This window comes from Polyergus mexicanus, unplaced genomic scaffold (assembly GCF_030449975.1).
Source record: "Polyergus mexicanus isolate NDT 795.1 unplaced genomic scaffold, iyPolMexi1.0 SCAF_23, whole genome shotgun sequence".
Taxonomy (NCBI): Eukaryota; Metazoa; Arthropoda; class Insecta; order Hymenoptera; family Formicidae; genus Polyergus; species Polyergus mexicanus.
The window spans coordinates 1,313,762-1,340,292 of record NW_027223343.1 but is presented as its reverse complement, the minus strand read 5'-3'; the positions used below and the strand labels follow the sequence as shown (position 1 = coordinate 1,340,292).

General features: G+C 36.5%; 4 protein-coding genes and 2 long non-coding RNA genes across 11 annotated transcripts in view; 2 read left to right on the top strand and 4 right to left on the bottom strand.

The window, feature by feature from the left end:
- The first annotated feature begins 520 nt into the window (after positions 1 to 520).
- LOC138942644 (histidine protein methyltransferase 1 homolog) lies at positions 521 to 4,908 on the top strand. Of its 4 annotated transcripts, none has more exons than XM_070313026.1 (7): positions 521 to 652; positions 812 to 1,051; positions 1,173 to 1,333; positions 1,400 to 1,641; positions 1,707 to 1,822; positions 1,894 to 2,410; positions 4,053 to 4,895. In XM_070313026.1, exons 1-6 carry the CDS (start codon positions 607 to 609, stop codon positions 1,935 to 1,937), a joined length of 849 nt encoding a protein of 282 aa, XP_070169127.1. In that variant the 5' UTR covers positions 521 to 606; the 3' UTR covers positions 1,938 to 2,410; positions 4,053 to 4,895. The 4 variants fall into 4 exon arrangements, with proteins under 4 accessions (XP_070169127.1, XP_070169125.1, XP_070169128.1 ...); XM_070313024.1 differs by having other exon boundaries at positions 1,894 to 1,987; positions 4,053 to 4,892; XM_070313027.1 differs by lacking the exons at positions 1,707 to 1,822; positions 1,894 to 2,410 and having other exon boundaries at positions 4,053 to 4,908.
- On the bottom strand, positions 1,146 to 4,230 carry LOC138942646 (pyridoxine/pyridoxamine 5'-phosphate oxidase). The gene is made up of 6 exons (XM_070313030.1): positions 4,103 to 4,230; positions 3,461 to 3,617; positions 3,066 to 3,165; positions 2,940 to 2,993; positions 2,631 to 2,830; positions 1,146 to 2,287 (listed from the first exon to the last, which is right to left on the bottom strand). The coding sequence occupies exons 1-6, from the start codon at positions 4,140 to 4,142 to the stop codon at positions 2,122 to 2,124; spliced, it is 717 nt and encodes a 238-aa protein (XP_070169131.1). The 5' UTR covers positions 4,143 to 4,230; the 3' UTR covers positions 1,146 to 2,121.
- Positions 4,816 to 17,086, bottom strand: LOC138942641 (uncharacterized). Of its 3 annotated transcripts, none has more exons than XM_070313017.1 (15): positions 16,139 to 17,086; positions 15,935 to 16,070; positions 15,512 to 15,760; positions 14,424 to 15,142; positions 11,074 to 11,212; positions 10,114 to 10,344; positions 9,565 to 9,899; positions 9,033 to 9,465; positions 8,665 to 8,840; positions 8,178 to 8,316; positions 7,846 to 8,048; positions 7,543 to 7,690; positions 6,881 to 7,314; positions 6,610 to 6,799; positions 4,816 to 5,997 (listed from the first exon to the last, which is right to left on the bottom strand). In XM_070313017.1, the coding sequence occupies exons 1-15, from the start codon at positions 16,254 to 16,256 to the stop codon at positions 5,367 to 5,369; spliced, it is 4,281 nt and encodes a 1,426-aa protein (XP_070169118.1). In that variant the 5' UTR covers positions 16,257 to 17,086; the 3' UTR covers positions 4,816 to 5,366. The 3 variants fall into 3 exon arrangements, with proteins under 3 accessions (XP_070169118.1, XP_070169117.1, XP_070169119.1); XM_070313016.1 differs by having other exon boundaries at positions 4,817 to 5,997; positions 7,834 to 8,048; positions 16,139 to 17,085; XM_070313018.1 differs by lacking the exons at positions 14,424 to 15,142; positions 15,512 to 15,760; positions 15,935 to 16,070; positions 16,139 to 17,086 and adding an exon at positions 11,285 to 11,808 and having other exon boundaries at positions 4,831 to 5,997; positions 7,834 to 8,048.
- LOC138942647 (uncharacterized) overlaps positions 5,335 to 26,531 on the top strand; it is a 273,249-nt gene continuing 252,052 nt past the window's right edge. Inside the window, exons 1-2 of the long non-coding RNA XR_011448351.1 lie at positions 5,335 to 5,936; positions 6,036 to 6,113. This is a non-coding gene — a long non-coding RNA (uncharacterized lncRNA). The remainder of the gene's footprint in view (positions 5,937 to 6,035; positions 6,114 to 26,531) is intronic.
- LOC138942564 (ras-related protein RabJ) lies at positions 19,247 to 23,075 on the bottom strand. The gene is made up of 3 exons (XM_070312879.1): positions 22,820 to 23,075; positions 21,123 to 21,244; positions 19,247 to 20,795 (listed from the first exon to the last, which is right to left on the bottom strand). The coding sequence occupies exons 1-3, from the start codon at positions 22,860 to 22,862 to the stop codon at positions 20,307 to 20,309; spliced, it is 654 nt and encodes a 217-aa protein (XP_070168980.1). The 5' UTR covers positions 22,863 to 23,075; the 3' UTR covers positions 19,247 to 20,306.
- Positions 24,345 to 26,531, bottom strand: part of LOC138942688 (uncharacterized) — a 31,750-nt gene continuing 29,563 nt past the window's right edge. The window contains exons 2-3 of the long non-coding RNA XR_011448370.1: positions 25,772 to 25,867; positions 24,345 to 24,927 (exon numbers count right to left, since the gene is read on the bottom strand). This is a non-coding gene — a long non-coding RNA (uncharacterized lncRNA). The remainder of the gene's footprint in view (positions 24,928 to 25,771; positions 25,868 to 26,531) is intronic.

Genomic DNA, 26,531 nt, shown 5'->3' with positions numbered 1-26,531 from the left:
ATACATTTTGTCGTACAAACATATCATCGGAACGAAATAAATTTCTGCCGATCAATAAAAAATTTGATAAATATTGTGTAAACAATCAATAATTTGAAAAATTCTTTCAACAAATTAAATTTAGTATCTAGTTTTTTTAATTAGCTTAAAAATATATTATATGTTATTATTTGACTATAGAATAATTAATTTAATATTTGATATTATATATATAATTGCAAAATGCTCACCTTTTTGTACTGCAATATAGAACGATATATTAGTGAAATATTCTCAACAAAATATATATGTTATTATTTTTTATGGAAAGAAAGAGAGGCAGAAAGAGAAAAAGAGAGAGAATCTCACTCTATCGTTAATCTTGAAATTACATAATAATACTCTTTTATATAATTGTAAAAATTGTACAACTGTCTACTAGATGTCAGGATTTTCAAGCATATTCAAATTCAATAAAACTCTAGCAGAGTACTAGCTTATCATCAGATGTAAATTAGATATCTTAAATATCGATGTCTCTCGTAAATATATATTTTATAGAAAACGTTGTTGGATAATATTTTATTCCAAATCTTTTTAGTTTCATATCTGAAATTTTGTGAAAAAATGTTTAAATTTGGATTTGCAAAAACTGTAACTGGCGTTAACGAAGGTATAGCCAATTATAATTTTGTAATAACTCAAGAGACACACGTGTCTATTCATAATTTTGAGGTTATTGAGATTGTTATCGTTGCTCGCAATATTTCGACTGATGCCAATTTGAACGAAGCATTCGTTTATAAAAAAAATTAATTTTGAATTATTTTAGAGGATAATGATAAGAAGGATGGATTAGAATGGATTCCTGCTTCCAAACTCGAAATAACATCCGAAGAAATCGGAACGAAATATGAGACAGATTATTATACAGAGACAAAAATGTTTCCTGATTATAATCTAAAATTAATTCGCTCCGATAAAGTAGTAAAGGATTTGAGCAAGCATAACTGTCGGAATATTATTGAAGCTGAGACACAACATTCCGATCTTATTCCAGCAAAGTATGAAGGTAATCTTTATAAATTAAAAATTATTTAAAATATAATGTTCTTAAAATTAACTAAAGAATTAAATTTTCCTGTGTAAAACTTTACACAGTTTACTTTAAAAATTAATCACGCAATATTAAGGCGGATTAAAAGTCTGGGAATGCACATTCGATTTGGGCCAGTATATATTGGAAAAGCAAATTGAACTGAAAGATAAACTCGTTATGGATTTAGGATGCGGCGCCGGCTTGATCGGCCTTATCGCTCTTCTCAAAAGTTCCACGGTCCATTTCCAAGATTATGTTCGTATAATTTATAAGCGTTGAAAGATGTGTGTTGGGCTATAATTGACTAAATAATTTTTGTAGAACACAGAAGTGCTAAGATCCGTGACTGTCCCAAACGTGCTGTTGAATTTTGACGATCGTATGAATGTACTTAGAAAATGCGAATTTTATGCCGGAGATTGGGCTTCCCTCACAACGTTATTCGATGACGACGAAAATAGGAAATATGATTATATTTTTACGAGCGAAACGATTTATAATCCGGATAATCATAAAAAATTATATGAGATTTTTAAGAGAAGATTGAAAATTAGTGGCTTTGGGTGAGTACATTATATAGATTTCTCATATTTGTACAATTTCAAAACAAATGATTAGATCCTATTAGATTCGTTGCCGGAAAAACCTATTATTTCGGCGTGGGTGGTGGAATGAGGCAGTTCGAGAATCTCGTATTGAAGGACGGTTATTTCGACGTGAAATCGGTGTGGAGAAATCAAGATGGTGATTGACGATAATCATAGACTCAATATTTCTTTGTCGATTCAATAATATATCAATTGTACACGTTTCAGGAGTAAACAGAGAAATCCTGAAACTCACAAGAAAACTGCATTAAGAATATCACATACTTGATGTGTAACATTATTGTCTTCGTGGAGCTATGAGGTAACGGCTCGGAATGTTGCATTTATTAACAATAGCATGATCTTTTTGCAGCGAAGATTGGTTGACTGATTTTTATACATGTGAAAGCTGTTCATCCTCGCGTCTTTCCTCAATTAGAATACAGCAATTTTTTTCTACGGTGACAGTCTCTCGTAAACCCACCCGTTCTCTCCTTTATGCACGAGTATATTGTCTATTTTCTCATTCTCTTTTGGACGTCTAAAACGAATTCTGTCGTGAAGACGATCGCTCTGCCCTTGCCAGAACTCTACGGAATGCGGTACGACGAGATAACCACCCCTGAAATGAGTGATAGGATAAAATGATAAAAACTCATAAGCAATTTTTATGAATAAACAATAGATGAGGATAATCTAAATTTAGAAAATACAAAACACAAGTTTACATGACTATTAATTCATGGTAAGTTTTTCAACGATAATAAATTGTATTAGCATTACATAGAAATGACAGCGGATGATATCGCATATGATCATTAATTTTTTCTTACTTTTATGTCTATTTCTCGACAAATCTTTATTTAATTAAATTCGGAATGAACAATCAATTCTTTTAATTTAATAAGAATTTAATAATAATATATTATTTAATCAATTTTTTTTAATTATGATGAATTACTTACCAACAATCAGGCCTTTTAACTTGACCTTCTGGGAATTTTGCGAGCAGCTCTCTTTCTTTTACAATGAGAGTCTGTCTGCTAGCGATCACGCTGCTTTGTTTACTGGACATGGATCCGATTTGGTTCGCATACGGCCGACTCTGGAAATAACGGTCCGAATCTTCCGCTGACGTTTTCTGTGCAATACCTTCGATACGTACCTAAAATAATTGATAATGAAACGTCAGAATATTATAATAACGAAAGAATTAATTAAAATGTTTTGTCAGAAGAAATAATTCTATTTATAAAACAATGAATATAGCGTACACTTCGTCTGAGAGAATCCCAATAAAAAGTTAGCGCCGCATGTGGATTTTCGGCCTGAAAATGGACGGAGTAATGCAATTTCCATTTCATGTTTGTGTCAAATAAATGTCAATTGTCCAAGCTTACTAATTCGCGGCCTTTTCTACTGTCGTAATTCGTGTAAAATTTGAAGCCTTCCGTGCCAAAGCCTTTCAGCAACACCGCGCGCACGGATGGCACACCGTCCCTGAAACGATTGTGAATCGTGTCACGTTTGTGTTTTCAAACAGGATTGTGTTACTGAATATTATTTGCGCAATTTTCGCAGCCCATTAGCATATGGATTAACACTTTTTTTTCTCTTAAGCGGAGAGTACTTTACTTGATAATTATCAGACCGTAAAATATTGCCGATTGTATCTATAGACAAGTCTTGTTTTTCTTATCGATGCATATATTTCATTTTATTATAATATCATCATATCATTATTATATAATTATATGTTCTCTAGAATAAAAAAGAATTTTTTTTTCGATATTACCTGGTCGCTGTTGCGAGAAGCATCGCGTTAGGTTCCAAAATTTGCGGAGTATTGCATACCTCCTCGAACCATGCTTTAAACTGCCCAATAGGTTCTTTACTAATTAAGCTATCCTCCGTGAAAGTCTCGCTTTTATCTTTGTATTTTATTCGCATATCTGTGGAAAAAAGTGTGCAAAATTTAAACATTACACATTCAACATTTCAAAAATTTTGGAGCAAAAGAAAAATATTTAAAAATTTCGGAGTAATCTTTGAAATATTTTGTTTGTTAATTTTTATATTTATAATTATTATTTTTATATTAATTATATTGACATATCATAACTGTTTTATAAATAATATAATTGAGATAAAAATGTGATTCGATATGCTGAAATAAATCTCAATAGTAAAAATAGACAAACTACGGATGTTGATGCATAAATATTTATGTATCGAGAAAATCGCGCATGCGATTGTAAAAAAATTCTTGATTAAGTATCTCATATATATCTTATATAATAATATTATATGTCTTATATAATAATATTCGAAATTTTTTTATTTATGGAATTAATAAATGAATTATACATCTATTTGTTATGATATAGGGAAGAAGCACGATACAAAACTGACAATTGCGATAGTCATTGATTCTTACCTCCTATGTCAACGGCGAAATTCTCGCTTCGGAACGACATGTCACACGACTGCACACTCGTGAGCTCGACAATGGAATACGGAACAGCTGATCGACTTTCTACTACACGAACGGAGTGCGACTGCACAAAGTGCGCATGTACGCAGCAAACAGAAATTGACTCGTCATAAATGACGAATGAAAAGGAAGAATGACAATTTCATGTTATCTTGACATAGGAAATTAACTTTTCTGATAATGTCAGGAATTTCATGTGGCAGATTTCGCAATAATGAAGCTATATTAGGAATATCCTGATCCCACAACTTGATATTAATATTATTTACTTGAAATGCTACCAAAAATTCTAAAAAATCAAAGAAAATTTAAAGAATGTTGTATATCAATACATTCCGGAAAATTTTTTAAGATTACAAAAAACTGAGTTATTGAAATTTGACGCGTTGTTACGAGTCTCGGAGCTCCAAAATACTTAGTTAATAATCCGTCATTGAGATTATCTTTCCTACTCTGTCATGAGATGGCATTCATAAAGCGTAGAATCATCATGTAGAATGTAGATAATCACGCGGATAGATAATATTTGTAATTAGATAATGTGTCATATTGATACCGATCTCCTATAATTAACAAAATTTCGGAAAATAACCTAATAAATAATAATGCCACAATAATTTTTTATTCTATCCATCATTTTTACAATTAAGTAATTCTCAGATATTAAAATAACGAAATTAATTGCAGTTGTGTGAATAAATTGTGATACGACGAGGTATATTATAAATAAATTGCTATATGATGAACTATTAGAATATTGCAGTTTCGCAGTTTAAATTGTAGTTCAATAATATATTAGTCGTTATATTATAAGATTACGTAACTTTTTTTAAAATGTATTAATAAATATTCATCATCTTTATCTGCTAAAAATTAAACACCGTCACGCGCGTTGCAAAGTCTTATTGATTTAAATAGCGACGCCTCTAATTTAAGTACAGTAATACTGATATTTATATCATTATTAAAAATTAATTTCATATATAAACTTAGTATCTATCTCTATTTATGTATTTACAAAATTAACGAATAATCATAACTTATTACAAAATTATAAAATATAAACAGAAATTCTACATATTTTTCTCGAACAAAAACAATAATATTGTATTTTGTCCTGAACTATTTCGGTTAACATTAATAATCGAAGTAAATCGTTTTTCTAATGGCGGGATCATATATAAATATTCGGAATCGCCACGAATATCTAGGCGCCCATCGCTGGCAATGACTTATTTGTCGTGACCAGAGGCACTCGGATCATTCCGTTATTAATCTTTGTGTTTTCGAATTGCGCGCCTTCACTTGCGTTCGCCGCCACAAGCGGCGTTGCGGTCGACGTGGCAGTCGGTTTTGAAACTCGTGCAAATTTCGCGCCGCGCTCGCGGCTCGTTAGATTCACGCGATTCTGCGTTGCCTCGTTTGCCAAGATCCGGTCGTCGATCTTTCGCGAGGAGATCTCTTGGCGATTGTTGGCGATCGTACGCACTCGTAGCCGTCGTCGACGCGTTCTGTTCGCGTTCCCGTTCCCGTTCCCGTTCTCGTCACCCCTGACCGTGCTGCTACTCGTTACGATCGTCATCGGGATCGTCTCGTTCGAACGACGACCTTCGCTGTTGTCCGCGGACGCGAGTGAATCCGTGCAATTCGGCGGCGATTCCCCGTGTAGATACGTGATCGGCCAGTACCTGCCGTAACCGGGATCGTATCGATAATCAGGACGATCGTGGCGTTCGTCGCTTCCGATCATCGGCCGGATCGGCCGTGGACTCGGGAGGTAGGGATGATACTTCTCGCTGCAAGGACGCCATTGATCCTCCGACGATCCCACATAGCACCTATGATCGATTTATTTGTTACATAATTTTTTTTCTAGTTTCAGAAACGCACAAGAAGGAAGGAGGACGTACGTCACAGGAGGAAATTACCGTAAGCACGAAATACGCCGGGATTGGTGAGTTTTGTCGATATTACTATTGTTAAATCATTTATAGAGAGATGATTAATAACAATATTTGAATAATTGCACGCAAAAAACAAAAATATTGTTATAAAATTTTTGTAAAATTTCTCCTTTTATCATAAATTTTCTCAAATAAATATCGCGAATTCGAGATTGAAAAAAATGTGAAAAAAAGAAAAACAAGTTAAAGTATAAAATACCGAAAGAATATTATATCCTATAAATGATACGTATTTAAAGAGTTTTCTGCAGAAAGATATAAACCTACTCAAGTATACAATTGAGAAAACAATAAACAAAGATTTATATTAATTCAAAGTTCTCTATTAATTTTATGCTTATTATTTCTGGAGCTTTTGAGCTGTATTTCATCTTCTTTACAAGTGATTTTTAAGTGTTTAACAAAACAAAATGTTGCAAGATCTCAATTTCTTTTTGTAGGTTGGTTCTTTTCTGTAGAAAGCCGTTCATTTATAATAATATATACCATGGATATTGGTATCCTTGCGAGAAGCCGCAATGATGAGTCGGTGCACAACAATAGTCCCAGTTGCCGTATTCGCTTCCTTCTGGCTCACAGGTCCAGAATCCGGCGATTTTGTTTTTCTCGCACTTTGTACCCTTCTTACACGGATAGCCGTTTACCGTGTAACGGCGGAAAGTCGAAAATTCGTTCGCTAATTCGGAAGGAAATGACTAAATCAAATCTTGTGCAGGACTTTATAAATAATAATATTTTCAATTATTTATATACTTACGATAAAGAGACCCGAGTATACCGGGGCGAACACCGAAGTCAAACTTGTCACTGTATCCATCGCCAGGACGATGAGGTGGTTTGACGGGATCAGGCTTATCAGGATCGAACGGTCTCTCGCCGTGATGATAACTCCCTGGTTTGAAGTAAGGTCTCGGATCCGGATACGTATCGTCAGGTCTCACGTTTGGATAACCGGCTTCTTGAGTAAAGTCGGGTCGTGTGGGGCCCGGAAGTAGCGGTCTTAAAGGACTCTGTCCGCCAAACACGTGATCGTTATCGATAGAATAACCGGTGATCGCGCAATAAGGATCGAGATCCTTCCACGCATATAGAACGTGATTGTTATCGTAGATGTAATCTAGACCTAGTCGCAAGTCTCTTATAGGTACGTCACTAAGCAAACAATTTTCTTCCGTGCCGTGCGTAGTGAGTCTAAAAATCGAAGGAAATTAACGTGCATTAATAAAAAGGCAAATTAACTTAAGCATTATTCATATTTTCGAAATCTTATAATAAAAAAATATATTGCCCCTTATTATTAATTTTATTTAATCGCGTTTCAAAATTTTATTATGATCTCAATTATATATTATAAATATCAATTATATAATAATTATATGTGCATTTTAGCATTCGAAAGCTTATTTCATATATACTCACTTGTAACTATAAGACATGCAGGGAATAGAATCAGTTTCTCTCATCCTCGAGCATTTCTGTCGACAATCTTGTTCCGAATTTACGTACGTTGCCAGAAGCACAGCGTAAGGAGTCAATTTGCATGGCTTGGTATATCCAGAGTAACAAACTGCAAAAGATATATTTATGAAAATTTAAGACAGAGAGTTATATATTATTTAAATGATATAAATATTATTTTAATTATAATTTATATATTAAAATATTTTTTGCAATCGACTAGTAGAGATCGATATATTCTCGCATGTATACCTTCATCTGTACCTTGCGGAGATTGCTTGCTATTGAATTGTTTAATATTAAAAAATGGTACGGCGTACGGTTCACATCCCCTGCCGAAACTCCCCTTTTCATATAATTCCGCGCCGTCCATATCCGGCATATGAACAGGATTGATATCCTGCGACGGCCAATCACTTAGATAACAATTAATCGGAATATCGGATCGATCTTGTTCTAATCCGTACCTGAAATATTTCACCGTACAAATTGGAGAATGATGGCGCGCTATAATATATGTATAAATAAATTACTCCATTATCGTCGCTATCGGTTTTGCGCGTGAAAAATTATTATTCGAATAACGCGAAGCTTACTTGAACGCGAAACTTCTGCACGTGAAGTCTTGCGCTAACGTGCACGCCACTTGACACTCTCCTAGATTGTTGACTATTATTGATTTTCTAACAACGTCCGCCGGCATTCCGAATCCGCTTCTGACCCTCCAAAAACATTCTAGAAAAGTTTCATAAAAAAAAAAAAAACTCCTCGTCTGACTGTGCGCGTATCGCGAATCCTATTGAATAAAACACGCGAGAGAGAGAGACGACTTATAGTTGCCTGTCAATTTTAGTTGTTACCGGAAACACAAAGCGGAACGTACAACGTATGGTAACGCAATCGGGGCAATAAATTGCATTGTCTGAAAGTCAGCTTTATTCATCGTCTAATCAAAATTTAGGAAATAAAAAAAAATACATATTGCGAATTATATTTTCAAATTGCATTTAGATAAAAATTAATTAATAGTTATAGTAAATTCTTTCAGTGAAAATTAAATCGTATATACACATATATGTATACCATCCGGAGGATGTGGACTCGGTTCCCTTCTCGTGCCGCACGTTCTTGAGTTGACGATTGTCGCATAAATATCGTAATCGCGATCTGGTTCGAGATCGATGTAAAAATTCAGATCTTTGTACAAAACGTCGCTAAGAAGACAATTGTCCGTAGGATCCGTGGCTGCTACATTGTACCTATCCAATTAACACATCAGAATAATTTATATTAAATTAATATATATATATATATTAATTATTTTAATTTAAATTTTAATAATACATATATATATATATATATATATTAAATTTTATTAATATGAAATTTTATACATATAATTCAAGGCAATTATATACTATTTTTCTATTATTAGAATTATTAAGATGTACCTGTAACTGAAGCTCATGCAGATGTAACTCTTCTCGTTAAGGCACAGACCTTCGCATTGATCTAAATTCGACGTGAGATAAGTCTTCCGAATGACAGCTTTGCTAAGTTTGAATCCCGCACCGGCTCGGACGGAGCACTCCTCGGTCTTGCCGGTACCGCCGTAAAGCGGATCCTGATCGGCTGGTATGTAATTATCGCCATATCCGAATGCACCGCCGTAATTATAAAAATCACCGTAAAAGTGATCGTTCTCGTAAGGATGGGGCGGCGGCGGTGGCGGTGGTTTTGGCTGCGGCGGTTTCGGATGATACTTCGATACGTCCAACTTGCCCGCGTAATTCGTGTCGTAGCCGTAAGAGCTACCGTAAGTACCCCAGTCGCGAGTAGGATCCTTCCGATAATCCGGCAAGTACGGTCCGATTTCGTTTGTACCTACGTTACGATAGATATGTAAAAACACGCGTGATAATTTTTCTTTGCAACGAGACGACAGTCTCTTTCAGATTTATATCTAAACGCTTGAAATATTACCTATGTCTCGAGGTGGTCCATGATCGATTCGTCTATTCGGATACCGCGTCCACGATGGTTTTCTGTGAGCGGGTCGTCTAGATGGTAATCGGCCACCATAGCCAATTGAATCTTCCCATCTCGTTCCTGAATATTCAGTATGACCTTGATTATTGACATAACTTCTCCGATCAAACGTATCGTCGTATTGTCCGTGATGAGGATGCCCATAAATTATCGGCGGCCGTCGATGATCTCCGTAATCGAACGGTCGCGGAATCTCGTTTGATGGACGTCGATCGTAATCCAAGGGCCGCGGCGCTTCCTCCAGGGGGTATCGATCCGGGGCGTAGGGTCTTGCGTTAGATTCGTGTAGATTAAAAATGAGATTAATTTTATTTGTATAAAACGGCACGTGTTAACGAGTCTCACGAATAATTATATAAACGAATGCAAATGAATTTATCGACAATTGTATTTCATAAAAACTGATACTACTTGCACTGTTCGACTTTGATATCGTAATATAAGATAGTTTTATCGACATGTAAATTTTTAATTATGGCGTACCTTGTATCTGGTCTTTCGTTAGGAGGACCGGAAGGTGGACCATAGGATTGACTAGGTGTAGATGGTTGATTCCAGTAGGATGGTCGCGTGCCGGGCGCGTTTCTCACGCAATTCGGATCCTTCTCGTAATAATCACATTGAGGATCCGATACAAAGTCTCGGTGGAAGTCCATGCGAGAATTAGGCACCGATGTCATCTCGCACATCCCTCTCGTCCCATGTCCCATGCGTCTTTTTGCACAAAATTGCAATTATTTGGCAACAAATAAATTCATTAATTGGAATCATTTATTATTATCAGTTGTAACGTTTTTTTTTGTTTTTTTTTTGTTTTTTTTTTTATGTGTGTTGCTTGAGTGCTGGAAAAAAAGAACTTTTCCGACACTCGTGCGTGATAGTTCCTCTCAACGGAGAAGCGTGTCACAGATTGTAGCGCGATCAAATTGTCCGTGATGCAATCGCACGATGGGTCATGCATATGCACGTATTGTATTTCGCGTGTACGTTTGATGATAGGTACTCTACATATACATATATATATATATATATATACACACGCATATATATAAAAATAACGTAAAATCGTGGAAAGATTCCAAGTGTAAATAATTGTTGTTAACTGTTATGCAGATTATTTTTTCTTATCTTGCAACAGGAATTTACTGAGATGTGGATGTCTAATTAAAAATTGTAGAAAATCAAAATTCCTCAAGGGAATTCTATCATCAGAAAAAAATTTTGATAAAAATTGTATCATTCCGAAGAATTACATAATTTTTCCATTGAAATAGTTTCATATATATATATATATATATATATATACAATAAAAGATTTGTAATAAGAATATCTATAATAAATCATAAATATTTATAATAAAAATCATAATTATGTACGAATTATACACATAAATTAATTGTTTTAAATTTTTAAAAATCCTCAGAAGAGATTTAAAAAATTACCTATAATTAAAACCCTCGCAAATGAAAAACTTCTCGTAGTCGCACGCGCGATGGCAATCTTCGATGTTTTCGCACTTGACGGCGCGTCTGACATACAGTTCCAAGCTCTTCTTGCCGGACAGCAGTCTTCTGTAGCATGCTACATAATAAAAGAGAATTTCAATGCACTTTCTACAGATATATATATTTTTTTTTTTTCCGCGAAACTTACGCGAGCACTCATCCTCCACTATAACGATCGAGTCCGACGTGGCTCGCCGAATGATCACGGCTAACACGAAAATCCACAACCATCGTCGTCGTGTCGACATGATTCTATTCGCGTTCGATCGACGAATCGCTTTACCGAATTCCATGTACCATCCGTGATCGGCGAGAGAGGCGACGCGGCGTTTCCTCAGCGTTTCGAATTTTCTTTCGAGCCGCGATTTATTCCGGCGATATACCACGAATCGCGACAAGACGCAGCCATTTTGTTATCCCCCGAGAAAATGTTAGTCTTCGAATTTAAATGTTCGCTTCCCAAATTTTCTTGCCTCCGTTGGCACGTTCGCGCGAAAAATGGCGCAAACTGAAAATCGGCGCAAAAAGTAACGGAGAAATTACAGGCTCGCATCGTTTTATAGAAAAGTGAACGTTTCCGCGAGGATAGTGGGAGGAACTGTGTGTGCGCTCGCACGTCGGGGGAGGGATTTCATCGCGTTACATGATCATTAATGATTCCGCTTACTATTATTTTTCTTTGGCTCATGGACACGCGAGCGTTTCATTCTTTTGCCGAGCGGCGTTATTCGGTACTTTGCGTATATACGATTGAGTTGAATTGATTCACTCGACGTCGCTTGAATCGCTTTTTAGTAATTACAGGATGTAAATCTTTAATCGAGACATGACTCTGCAAGTGTTTATACTTTTATAACGATACTTAAAATTCACTCTTTCACATTATTATTATTCCTTGGATTTAACTGATACTTAATCGATTTTTAATCTAAAGGAACTGTCATACATACACATATATTCTATAGTAAAATTGTTTAATATATTCTACTAATCTTTTTGGCTTTTTTTTTTTTTTAATCAAGCAAGCTGTATAAGAGATTGTTATTTGTTCGCTGTAAGATCTCTGTTCGGAAACCAACTGCCGGAATCATTTGCATTTTTCTGTCGTTAAAAGTATTTTTGTGCCAAGAAATAACAAAGAGAAGTGACATCATTTTAGAAGGGATATATTGTCCTTCAAGATTCGCCAGGGTCACAATTATCTCAATTATTTCAGCCAGCGTAGCTGTTAATGTGGCATTATAACTTTAGTAAAGCCGTATACTTCCGTCTAAATATAATTACTGCTACCGTTGTCAGTATTTTGTCAGTTGTCCAAAAAAAAAAAATTTTTAAATAAAATTTTATAAATTGTGTCGTAATCGACGGCGCGTCTGATCGATTGCGACAATTCCTGATTCAAAGTAACGGACAGGTTACGCGCAATTTGAAGCCGGGGCAGGAATAAAAGGGACTGTCGAAAGTAAAAGCGTCTTATGCTTATGGATCACGCGAACCGGATGTCAGGCGTCCTGTAACGTCTCGACATTTACTTTTTTTTCTTTTTTTTTTCTTGTGCAATTTGTCATTTCTGTTCTGTGGTGGCACAATCGCGAAAAGTCATCGAATTTCCTTTAGTCGGTCATTGTTCGAACGACAAATTTTGCACAAAAAAAAAAGAAGAAAATAGCTGATATATTTTTCTTTTAATCACTGTTTCCATAAAAAAAAAAACATTGAATTTTTATTTTATTATCTAATAATCCGCGGATTCAGTTACGTTGCAGTTGGAAAGATATGCGAAAGCTAAGCGATAAGAGCGGTGGCTAACGCCGGAAGTCAACGGATGCAACGAGCTAATTCGCATACGGTTTAAAATCTGTGTCAATGCCGTTCGCATTTGTCAATCGGCAGTTTGCAGATGAACGTGGCTCGATAAACAGTGCCGACTCACTGCGACGACCAAGTAATTGAGTCAATTGATGTCACGGGGTAACAAACTGAACGATCAATTCACGTGATGCAACAGTCTGATAGAACTTTCCGAATTTTATCCTCTATTATCTTTGGTTTCAATGAAATATAAAAAAAAAAAAAAAAAATACAAGAATAAGACTAGTCGTTCTCCGTAACTTTTTTGTCGCTGTATATGATTCCGGATCTCAAATTATTCCATCACATTATAACTTTGACAAAATTTGCAATTAAAGATAAAGCAATAATTATAATAATAAATATATGATTTTATATAATATATTATAATTATTTAATATTATTTAATGGAATATAAATGCAAGAATTTTTAATGTATTCTGTCATATTATCAAGTGCGGTATAAGAATTTTAATCAAAATTAAAATTATGCTATTAGTGTTTTTAGCTCCAAAAAGGAATTTCTTGTGTTTACTATAATTAATGAAATATTTATAGGTTTTCTTGCGAGCATTTTCTTAGAGCATTGGACAAATTTAATATGACGGAATTTTAATATGAATGTGAAAATAAAAAAAATGTTTGGATTTTTGCAAAAGTTTATACGTACGTGCAAACATTTATGTATACAATTTGAATTCATCAATTTTGACATTAGACTCAGCGATTTAAAAAGAATCTTTAAATTTAAATAAATATAATTAAGAACTATTTGTTATTGTGAAAAATATTTCGAAAAGTGATTAGCCTTGTCCTCGAGTTTAAAAAGACAAGAATTTATTTTTCGCTGAACTGTTTTATCAATTTGTTGAAAATACATATCTAGAAAATATTATACTTGCGAAGTCGTTGCGTGAAAGTAATTGAGAAGAAACCAGATATGATAATTTAATTGTGATAATATATTATATCGATGACATAAGGTGCGAGAATCTTAAATACGTAGCAACTTTATGTCCAAAGAGAAAATTAATTAAATAATGAAACGCGAATGTCGTATCTTTTAATGTCAATATTTTACGTAAGAGGGTAATGATCGACTCGCGGAACACGGTGCTAGCACATTTAATGCAATCGTATGATTGCTGCGTAGAAAAAAAATGAGGTTGCGCCTCACATATGCATCGTACGCGAAGTAAGCGCAAGCGACAACCGGCCGAAGATATGTGCCTCCGCTCTTTCGTATTACGCCTCGTTAAAGACGGAGATTCGCGTTTCCGTTTCTCGAGGTGCTGAAGAAAATTGCACGTTAAAGCTTACACATTACACGCGCAGATTAATTCGAATGGCATTTGCGAAAGGGGACGGAAACGCGGGAGAGTTTATCTTAAGAAAAATAGAAAAATAGATAACTCGCGAGAAATTGGACTACTCACATTTATCGATGATCGTTGTACCAAAGCCGCGAAATATCAACGATCCTGGATTCCGGATGTCAGAAGTGTCCTCGAATCTTGCAGTTGAAATTTTTGCCCCATCAATTCCGAGATTGTAAGAATTAGCGAGAGTCGGACGGGATATTTTATCGATATCATAACTTCCCGCGACTAATTCGTTCAGTCGCGCGATTGTCCCGTGATTTTTATGCACATTATTGAAAAATCCTTGACTCTGATGTTGACGATTTGTAAACGTACCTCGATCTTTCGTCGGAACGCGATCGATCCAAAATTTGAGGTCTGCCGTAGATTTGCTCTTTGACGCTTCGTCGTGGACGAACACGGGTCTCGAAAAAACTTTGAGGAGCCCGTTGTGGATAGCGTGAGGTTTATATGAGCGAAGATCATTGTCCGAGTTTGATTCGAAATTTAAATAGTTGATATCGGCGAGAGAATTTCGAAAGAAAGGTCGGCCAAATTCTGGGCGATCGTAATTTGAATCGAAATGTATTCGTTGACCGAACGCCGATTTTCGATTCGGATACATCGACAGATCATTATCGATATCTACGTTGCCGAAAGGACCGCTCGCCGGTGGCATCGGATTTCGGTTTCCGAGGATATCGGAGATCCGGCGCTCGTCGTCCAAGGAACGCACGTATCCTTGTTGGTACGAAGGATCATTGGCGACGCTATGCATCGTGCTTCCCACGATTCTTCAGGTGTTGAAAGTCGCACAAAGTCATATCGTAATTAATTACGTTAGTCAAAAATTCTATAGCTTATTTAAAATGTATAAAAGTTAAAAGAAAATCTGAAACTTAAATTATGATACTCGATCATTCATTTTCAAAGAAATCTTTTTTGAAATATGAATATGTATGTGTGTATTTTGACAATCTACTACAAGAGAACGCATTAATGAAGTACATTGAAACTTAATGTATATCCATGAGACGTGCACTTTTTCGTAAAATATAAACATTTCCCTCTTATTTCCGTGAGAAATATTTATCTCACGACGTTAGATAAGAGCGAACAATAGAAATGCTAATGGCGGGAAATTAATAATCGGACAATTGTACCTCGAAGATGACAGGATACTTGGTACTGTCGGATCCGAAAGGCCGCTACCGAATATCATGGTCGACTTTGTCTCGTTTCCTCTTTCCCGCCCGATGCCACCGCTTCTCATCTCGTAGAGTCGATCCGGTTCGCAATGTAACGAGCGTTGACTTCTCACATAGACGTCGTAATCGGCGTGAGTTTGCAGTTCTTCGGGTTTCGGTATTTCTCTACTCAGCGCACATGTCCCGTTACCTTTGATACCGACCCTATATATCAATAGAAAAATATTTACAGAGAGAGTTAATATATACTGTATTATAGATCATTTATATAATTTATATAATTCTATTTTTATTATATTTAATTTTTTATATTTTAGTTTTTCTTATATTGTGATTACGAGTTCTTTGAATTTATGTCGTTTGACATTTATCGTTTACCCGAAAGCAAACGCGTTACAGGAATTCCTTCTCTTTGAACATTCGTCCTCGCATTCCGAAATGCTGCCAACCGCGACGCTGGAGAAGATGTCCATGTCCGGTAATTTAAATCCGATAGCCACTCTTGTATAGCAATCTGTAATTATGTAATTATCACCGTATTAATCATCGTATTCGGTATACCGATCGACCGTTGTCACTCACCATTTGCGATGATTACAAGTTGATTATCAATTGTGAGACCACTGGAATGCGATACTTGAGACGATCGCAGGAAACAAATGATGAAAACGAGAAATCCCCGCTGACGATGTTCCTCCATTGCTGCTAATAGAGATTCTTCGCGCTTTAAGAATATTCACTTCACATGATGCCTATATTGTATAATTTCCTGCTTCCACGTTTAATTTTCATCAAAATTGTTCTCACTATTCTCGCGCGTGTTATCGTGACACGATCGTCTTTATTTACTCTTGCTTGGTAATATTTATGTTTCAATTAATCTTGTCTTATACTCTCTTGATTAAAATGCTTTTTAATGATTACTTTCTAACCGTTGTCTTGACGTCTTGCCCTATCCGCGATCTACGAATTACCGTCAGCAATTTTTCCCAACCGTGTAATAAATTGTATTTCAAGAAAAATCGTGAAAACTCAACGCGCGCGTCATGTCAATGTTATGTTGGCACAAAAAATAATTTTTATCACACACGAAAGATTCTTCTCTTTTATCACTGTATAAGAAAGACGTTCTTCGCTCATTACCTCGATCGATACTTCCCATCGATTTGCGACCCTGTCATTTGGCGATCTCTTTTCCGGCGGTATTAACGAGCGTTCGCCTATTTAATTACGCCGGGGCCGGGCGCCTAATTAACGTACTCGTCCTTGCCGCGGTTCATTATACTTTCACGTATGATCCTCTCTCCGTGCCGTATCTCTTACGATTGGCTCACAACTGAGAGCATCGTGTAACTGTATCATTGTCTTATACAGCCCGGAGGGCCCGGAGTTACGATCGTCTTCTTCTGCTTCCTCCGCTTTTGTGTGCCCGCCGCTCTTTTTTCTCGTCCTCTTCTCCTACTCGCTTCTCCGTGTGACGCTTGCACGCTCAAAGGAGCTCGTGCTCGCTCGCAGGATCAGCGCGCACGCGAATCTCTCGCCTCTCTTTTTTTACCTCGCTTTGCAGTTTCGCGTCTGCGTTTAATTAACACACTCCGACGAACGGAGCAGATCGTAATATTACGAAACTGAATTTGTGTATCCTTCTCGTGCGCACTTACGTAGATCATCCACGATATCGTATATACGGATTCAGATGAGGAAAGAAAAACTCGTTGCAATGTCCTATTATTCCCATCAGGAGATTCGTAAGCGTCATTGTCTATCATCCAATGGCTATCATAAGGATTTATTATTTTAAATATTTTACATAATAAGGTGCTTCAAAATACAATATAAACTGTTACATAGAGTCATTTCTTAATACGGAAAAAAAAAAACAAGTTTACAAGCTTTTTTTGTACAGTTTTCATTTCTGCTGTTTTTGATTTTATATAATTAACGGTTTTTTTATTTATTTATTTTTTTTTTAATTGATGCATTGCCTCATCAAAAAAATCGCCGATTATCTCATTCGAAAAAGCGCGATTGTTACGAAGAGGAAAGTGAAAATGCAACCTGTTGCAACGGCACGACGAGATGAAATTCTTGCCGTTTGGCAAAGCGCGAAATTCAAGTTATCTCGCCCGCGCACGCATGTCAAGGACCTGGAAAACAATTTTCTTGCGTCGCGAGCGTGTCGAAAAGGGCGTGTAAAATCTCAACACGCTGGTTTCCCTCGCGTTAAACGATCGGGATGTACGTTTTGCAATGGGAATTGCAATTGGCCAATGACGGATGCCGCTTTACTGCCTATTGTCTTTAAACGGTAATAAAATTTCATTACGCTCGCGCTCGCGCGATACGCTAATCAATCCTCCCGCTATTGAAGAACAGAAGTGCCGTTTGATTCCGCTTTTACTCGCGCTTATAATCGCATCTTCGGGATTACACCTATCTTACAATTATATTTCAGGAACTAACAGCTCTAGGCTATTATAGCCTAACGGTTCTCGCATCTTCGAATCTTTCCGGTTCTGAAGTTTAGCGATTTAGCTGGATACGTACACGTGTATAATGCTGATTCAAGGAATATAACGAATAATTGATTAAACGAATTTACTGTTCGATATCTATTGCAAATATTTGCAATAGCGTAACACGGTATCTCTTTTCCATAAAATAATATTTTTTCTTTTTTTTAAACGCGACTTCCCAATTCTTTTCTTATGTTCTTTCTTCGTGTCAGCGCGCGCGCGGATGTTTTTCTGCTCGATCATTGGATCCTTCGCGTTGCGTGAACTTGGAATCCTTTTATCTCTTTCATGTCACGCGTAGTTCGAATCACGCTAGCGAGAACACGCGAGTTACCAAATTCCTTGACTCTCGCACGCGCGGGCGACCCTGAGCGTAGAGCGCGTCTTTCCATTACGCATCGGTTTCGAAGACGCCACCGCGGTCTTCTAATGGGCCTAGATACATAAGTAAACGAGCGCTTACATAACAAAAATGAGCCGAGTTATACTCGTAGACAAAGCTGGGACGTCACGCTCCGCGAGGCCCGGCCTGGAGTGAGAATGAGTCATTGTGCGATTATCGCTCTCCGTCGTAGCGCGACGAGGAGATTTCCCGAGGAGGTGCAGCTTTTCGGATCTCGAACAAACGCATCTCATCTTGACTATGTAGGACAATATGATACATAGTATCAGTTTATTTTTATATATGCATTTAATATTAGTAATAATAATAATAATAATAATTATTATTATTATTATTATTATTATAATTATTTGTTAATGTAGCATACACAGATTCTATTATATTTAAAAAGTATTCATTTTGAATAATATTTTCATATTTTATATATAAGGAAAAAAATATAACATATAATAATAATTACAATTATTATCAATATTATTAAGAAATATATAAAATATATATTTTATATATTTCTTAATAATATTGATAATAATTGTAATTATTATTATATATTATATTTTATACATATATATAAAATATGAAAATATTATTCAAAATGAATACTTTTTAAATATAATAGAATCTGTGTATGCTACATTAACAAATAGTAACAGAAGTGGAAAAGATATAGATTATTTAAATTACATTTTACATTTTTTTATTACAAACATATTTATCTTCATTGAATATAAAAAGTTTATATATAAACACTTTGTGATCGACGAGGTGCGTGAATATGCGTATCACAATATGTGCGAAAATAAAAATGACAAAGTATTGAAAGTTTTCCTAAACATACGTAAAATAATTCATCGTCTTTGCATAGAAAAAAGAAAAATATTTGCACAGTCTTCGACAAAAAAAAAAAAATAGTATTATAATAAATCTATTCTATTCCGTTTATAAATAAATTTGCACATAGATGCAAAATACTGTTGATTTTAGTATAAAATTAATAAATAGAGTAATGTAATAAAAATAAGGTTAAGCATAATAATAATTAGTTGTAGTTTGCGAAGATTCGCTTTCTAACGGCAAGTTATACGATCGTCATATATGCATTAATCGATTTTGCATAAATTTCTCACGCATTTCGACGATCATATCTTATGAAATAGAATTAGTACATATCAAAACTTATCTAATCAGAGAAGATTGCATACAGCTTGCAAAAGTTATTAGTCAACGAGTTGAGCTTACAGCCTTGTGTACAACGGTACATTTTCTGGCTTATAACTCGTCACGAGCCTAATCACTTTGACACGAATTAACGTATCACATTAAATTTCTACGAGATCTCATTTACATATAAATTCAATACGCAACAACATATGTATTACTTTTTGCCTCTCTTGGTACCCGTTTATAGAAAGATCGAATTTTATATATAACTTCCTTTACTTTAACGTTACAATCTTGTTTGATAATATTTTGATATCGTCGACTTAACGCCCGCGATAAATCGACAAGAACGCTGTCATCATAAGTGTGATATGACTAATCGTACTAGGATCGAAGCTGCGTGGAAGAACAGATCGTTATTTACATCTTGCATCTCGAAAATGGCATAAAACTTTTTTTTTTTTTTTTTTTTTTTTTAGGGGGGAATTTTTGTTTGTGGTTCGTTAACGTAATTAATGCTGTCGAAAAAGAAAAATTACTCGTCAGCATCGGCGAATAACATTTTAAGAATTCGTCGGCGCAACGCAAAATCGTCGGGCGTTAACGCGGACTCGTCTCGGCAAGGCTTACAATCTTTTCTTAATTTCTATTGTTGTTGTTGAGCTCGAATTTAACAACAGGTGAACGGTTTCTCGAGTATACCATGCGCGATACTAGTGTTCTGCGGGCTCTCCTCGATGGAGGGTGTGAGCGGCATGCCGTCGCCGTTAAAAAAGCTATTCGAGTCGGAAATCTTGAGAGTGATGATGTCCATATTGTTCGATGCCACTCTCAGTAAACCCTTAGCGATGGCCAGAAAAACGGTTTCCACTCCCTCGTTATGCAACACTGATATCTCGTGATATGTAGCACCAATCGACGTGGCGTACTTCCGACCCTCCTCACCGTCGACCTGCCGCTGATGCAGGTCGGATTTGTTACCGATCACGGTCAGCACCATCGTTTCTTCCACGTTCTGCTGTAGCTCCTTTACCCAACCCTTGATCGCGACGAAAGTGTTGTACTGCGTGAGGTCGAACACCAGCATAGCCGCATTGGCGTTTCTGTAGTACATCGGTGCCATGGAGCGGAATCTCTCCTGGCCAGCCGTGTCCCATACCTGCGTAAAAAAAAGAGTAGCTTTCAATTCTTTAGATCGATCCGAACGGTTTTATAAGCAATTTTAATAAGTAGCAATTGGATAAAGCGTGAATTTTTAATTTGCGTTGTGAAAGGCGTGATAACGATACGGAGATAGTCGAAGAATAGACGGATCGAAAGGTCAGGGGTTAATAGAAAAGATAACACGAGTGACAATTGATTTGACGATCTCGTCGCTATTAATTCGACTCCTATTAATCCGATACATAAAATTTTTCTATTATTCGTTAAATATTAATGTCAAAATATAAAGATACGATGTATCTTTTTTCTTTTACGATCGTACATGCAATTTTATCTTTGTATCCCCTAAATTGAGCTTGCAGTTGAAGAAAGATGCCCCTATCGTCGGACTTGCGTGCTCAAAGTTTCCCACGTAACGCCCGATCAAACTCGTTTTGCCAACACCTGAAAATAATATGGCGATTTTTATATCAATAAACACTTGCGTATACAATTGTTCAATATTAATACTATCATTTCGTACGTGTGGCATACATATACATATCGAACTTTGTTCTATATATGCAAAAAAAAAAAATTGATCTCCTTATCTGATAGTGTGTGATTTGAACGAATGCACGAATCGAATTTTTATACTATAATCTTAAAAAATTTAAATAGATGTATGTTCGTCGCGTAATCAATTACATCGACTTTTATTTATTTTTATTTTTTTTTATCAAATCATTATTATAATAATTGTTATTAAATAAAAAAATAAAACTTTGTTAAAACGATATAGTTGCATCGCAGTAATTATAATAAAATACAGCGATAAATTTTATATATCGTTGTAAAAAGATCAATATATTTTAAAAGATAATGCATTTTTGCTTAGAATTATTTTCCAAGAGATTTTCCTATTTTATTGATAATATGCGCGAAAGATACTATTATAGCTCTAATCTAATACGTATAATTTCGTATTTAACATTTTATTTCTCTCGCAACTGATAAATAAAAAGCTTTGATTAGAGAAAAAACTATTTTTTTATATTTTCTAATTCTTGTCATCGGTGCTGTAGGTATTTGATTGTCATTAGTCAAATATTGTATTTGTTCGTGGGTAAAATATGATTGCGATAAAAAAAAAAGATATACGTTAGAAGCTGATTATGAGATTCCCTAGAATTTGCGCTTTACGTATTATCATTATGCGCTATGATATATCGGGAATTGTGTCATTCGCGGATTTTGACCTCCATCCATCCATTCTAATATAAATAAAAATTACGTCTTGCGTCAAACAGATGTCTGATGCCAAATGTAAAAAAATATCATTTACGATCTGTTACGATTTAATTCTAGAAAGAATGAAAATGTTTTTCAATATATAAAATCTCAACAGTGTAAAAGAGAAAGATCAGCAACGGCCAGGGAGCATTTCTCGATACGTAATTATATTTACGTCATCTAATATATGCACGATTGTTTCTTCAACTATTGTCAAAATAACGATCGTAAATTCATTAAATAGTCATCGAATAGGCTTCACAACGCATCGGAATGTTAAGCGTTTTTGCGATCAATAATTATCTGTACAATATATGCATATGTTAACATATATATTCATGCATCGACAATAGATTCCCATTAGTTTGCGGCTACAAAAAAAAAAAAAGAGGAAAAAAAATCTTTAATTTCATCCGAAAGATTTTAAGCGAACATTTCATTCGCATAACGTGATCAGGCGATTATATCGGATACCGCGCAACATTTAATTTCGTAATAAATATAAATAAGCAGCGGGTTCAAATTGGGCTTATGCCCGTGTTCACCTAACCTCCATGCATAACAAAAGATGCTTCGGAAACAATATAACGCGATGACTAATCTTTGAGATGCGTGATCGCGTCTGTAAGTTCATGGACTCGATCCTTCTAAATATCAATAGAGATCATCCATTTACGGTATTATATAACGATAACACGAGGCAAATTTTATCGCCGCGTGTTTTTGTGTATCGCTACCAGCACTTACCCTGCGATCCCAGCATTACTACTTTGCCCTCTATCGTCTTCATGTTCGACGCATCACTACATAATCGGATTGAAGGATACGTCGAGCTGGAAAAATTTCACGTACTGCGCGATTAAACTAATAACAGTACGGCCGTTTTGACGTTTCCCACGCTTATGATCGTGCAGCCCTTGATATTGTTGTTACGTTGATCGGTAACTTTGCCTCTATCTGGTGCCATTGCCATCTCACAACGGTATGCGTCAGCTTCCATTGTCTTTTGTATCAGTTGATAAATAAGCGTTTAGTCGAAATTGAAACAAACCATCCATCTAATTCGATATATCTTGTTAAATTACATATTATATAATAATTAAAGCCAATATTACGTTAAATGCTTAAGTAAAGTCTTACGTGCGCTCATTAATATCGTTGTGCGATAAGTTATCTACTCTAATCCCTCGTATAAGTTTCACGTATTTTTTTATAGATGGCCATCTCTTATTTTCTCTCGTGTATCTTGCAATTATTATTTGTACATTGCTTTTTAGAAGTATACGTTTGGATAGGAATATTTTTAGAGAAGAGATCCGTTTTTTTTTTTTTTTCGAATATGCTATATTTGAACAGTTTATTTTTACACTAGTATAAGCGTTTGTCTTTAAACCGACGCGATCATTGAACTTTTGTTTAATACACCGCAGCGGAATTTAATTAAAATATTCAATATAGTATATATATATATATATATATATATATGTACTGCCGCGGATAATTAATTAATGTTGACTTTATTTCGACAACAATGCAAACTGTTCCGCGAAGCTTCGTTATATTTTATTACGGCGAATTACCCTCAATTCGATTTCAGAGGCCAAAGGTCCTTTTTTTTTACAGCACGATGCATAGCCAGAGCGCAGAGATAGAGATAGAGAGAGAAGAGGGAGAGAGGAAGAGAGACGTTAGTTTAATTCATATTACTTTTCTCATAAATCCGTCGGGACTCGTGCGCGGCTATGGAACGGTGGCATAACGCAAAATTCATAGTATGTACTCACGTATATATGTATATGTATATATATATGATAAGCGCTCGCCGAGGGAGAGGGAGGCAGAGATCGTAGGCAGAAACCACGAGAAGAGCTCCGCGGTTCTCTAGCGAGCGACTCTTGCCTCTCTCTCTCTCTCTCTCTCTCTTTCCCGCCCATCCCTCTGAGCCAGGGCTGTTCCGATTCCAGACAGTTTTTGCTGAAACATCGTACCGTTGATCCGGCATTTTCCAGGCCGCTTGGTTTATCGCTCGGCTTGATCCCTCTGTTCGTACCGCGGTGTTACAAGCCCCTGCAATCGATGTTTTCGTCCCATCTTTCTTACTCCGCTCCTCTCCTGTACGTCCGTATCAGAATTTACCTATTTCTTCTTATCCCTTTATTTCTCTCTCTCTCTCTCTCTCTCTCTCTCTCTATACTTTCCTCAACCTCGATAGATAACCGCTGCCGGTTTATCTCTCGACTCTTATAGTTACATATATATATATGGCAATGTAAAGCTTCGTAGAGCTTCCCAAGACCGCGTATTCGAGACCTCGGTCTTGCTCGGAAAAAGAATCGATCTTCGATACGCTAGAGATACGGCTGTGCTATTGCTGAAAAATAAAATCCTGCTGAATTTAAGAGAGTATTTAAAAAAAAAAGGGAGGGATACTAATAAGACACGTATGTGATATTTGTTTCATCTGTTCCGCCAATCGGGGGATCTTATCGTCAGTTGTATATTCGATTTATCTTTCGTCGTATATTTTGACAATTCCTTGAGGGGGAAATGGCCGCCTTTGAACGGCCGATCTCGTTTGTCTATTAACTCGGTTCCCTTTAATGCATCCATCGTAGTTAAGAGCTGCGAACTCCTCCACGGTGTTTTGACACTCGCCGATGCGTGACGTCGACCGCTATAACGTCGCCCGGTCCATTTTGCAACGCGATTTATTTGCGTCATCCTTCCACGCGTTTCCCTTCGAGAAATCGTCGCGACGCCCGCTACCGATGGAATCATCGTCGTATTTCATAGAGAGAAAGAGAGGGGAGAGACGGGAGTTGGAATCCCCCGGAAGTGGACGAAGTGGTGCAATCCTGAAAGATGTGCGCGCCGCAGGCAGGAAGCGCGCGGCCAAAGGATATAAATTGAATCGGGGTTTCGCATCCGACGCGTAAAAGCGAGTTCGCACGCCCTTTAAATCCAACCCCACCCTCTATTCCCCTCATTGCTTTATTGCGGCGCTAGACAACCATTATGGAACGGAAGATGACAATAATTTTCGTGGCGCGTCGCTTGTACAGTACGGTGGACAGTTTTCGGGGATCCTTAAATTCGATGTTCTTCACTTTCCGAAAGGATACGTCTGCGCTCCGTCGCGTTTAAACGACTCCTCTTATCCTCGATTTCCTCGATAACAAATATTCGTATTTGATATATCCCTTAGCAGCGCAAAGAATATAATTTCGTTTAACATTTTTATTTCTTTTATTTTTTTTCTTTGCAAAATGTTCAATTCTTTTCTTTAAAAAAAAAAAAAAAAAAAAAAGTAAATATGATAAGATAAAAAAAAGTGTTATATGCCAGTCAAATGTTACAGGGATGAGACTCATCATTAGTTAGAGATATCGCAGATATACGGTGAACCGCAGGATTAGTCCCAAGTATTCTCGTACCAGTCGCGGTGACCTGTGGCTACCCGTTGGCTTAGATACACAGGGCTTAGATTCGCCTTGGGTTTGGTTTAGGCCACCCTCACGAAGGCGATACGTCAACGTCATAATGGGGGTCATAAATCCGGCTCGCACGCGCCTAAACCTCGCTGAGGGATGGACGGTGGGATGAATGGGTGGGAAGCGGGGGGTGGGGGGAGTTGGTGGGGGAAAGGGCGCACGCGGACCACGCATCGCAACCGTCCATAATCCGTCCACGTGTTCGTACCTCCGTCTTAGTTTGCACGCCGACTTTACTGGATATTAGAGACTTCCATCCGTCATATCGTATCTCTTTTTCGCTCAAAGCGCTGTGAGAAAGTGTCTAAAGACAAACAAATACAGAAGCTTGTATAAACACGAATATTACGTCAGATATTTCTTTCGTTTGAGAGAAAGAGAGAGAGAAAGAGAGAATAATGACGATATCATTGGAGAACAATATAAAAATAATTTTTTTATGAATAAAATAACGTTAATAATATATTTTTATATAATTTTTAAATCCGATTTTTCTCCCTTTACAATCGTGATTTACTATACAATTTGATGATATTATTCGTGTAGCAGCGGCATAATGGCGCTATAATAATGGTACCGCGTTAATGTTATTTCACACTAGGCGTTATCAGAATTTCGCCCGGCAGGTGCCAGGATCTAGATTACCCGCCCGAGCTATATACGCGGGTAATTAACGGAGAGCAGTTTGTAGAAATAATTCCACCTTTATCGCACGGGTAAAGTGAGGGAGAAATAAATTTACTCTACATTTTCTTTTCTTTCTCTACGCGCGCCAACTCAAGCGCGCATTCGCTGTTTCATTCGCAATCAGTGGCAATGTTGTTTCACGGCGTAAGTGTTCGGATGTAAGTTACTTGGCAGTAACCTTAAAGTTATCGCGCGGCCGACGGGGTCGTTAACGAGCATACCACGTAAAATGTAGGTTACCGGTCGAAGGGCCGGCATTCTGCCACGGTGTTACGGCCACT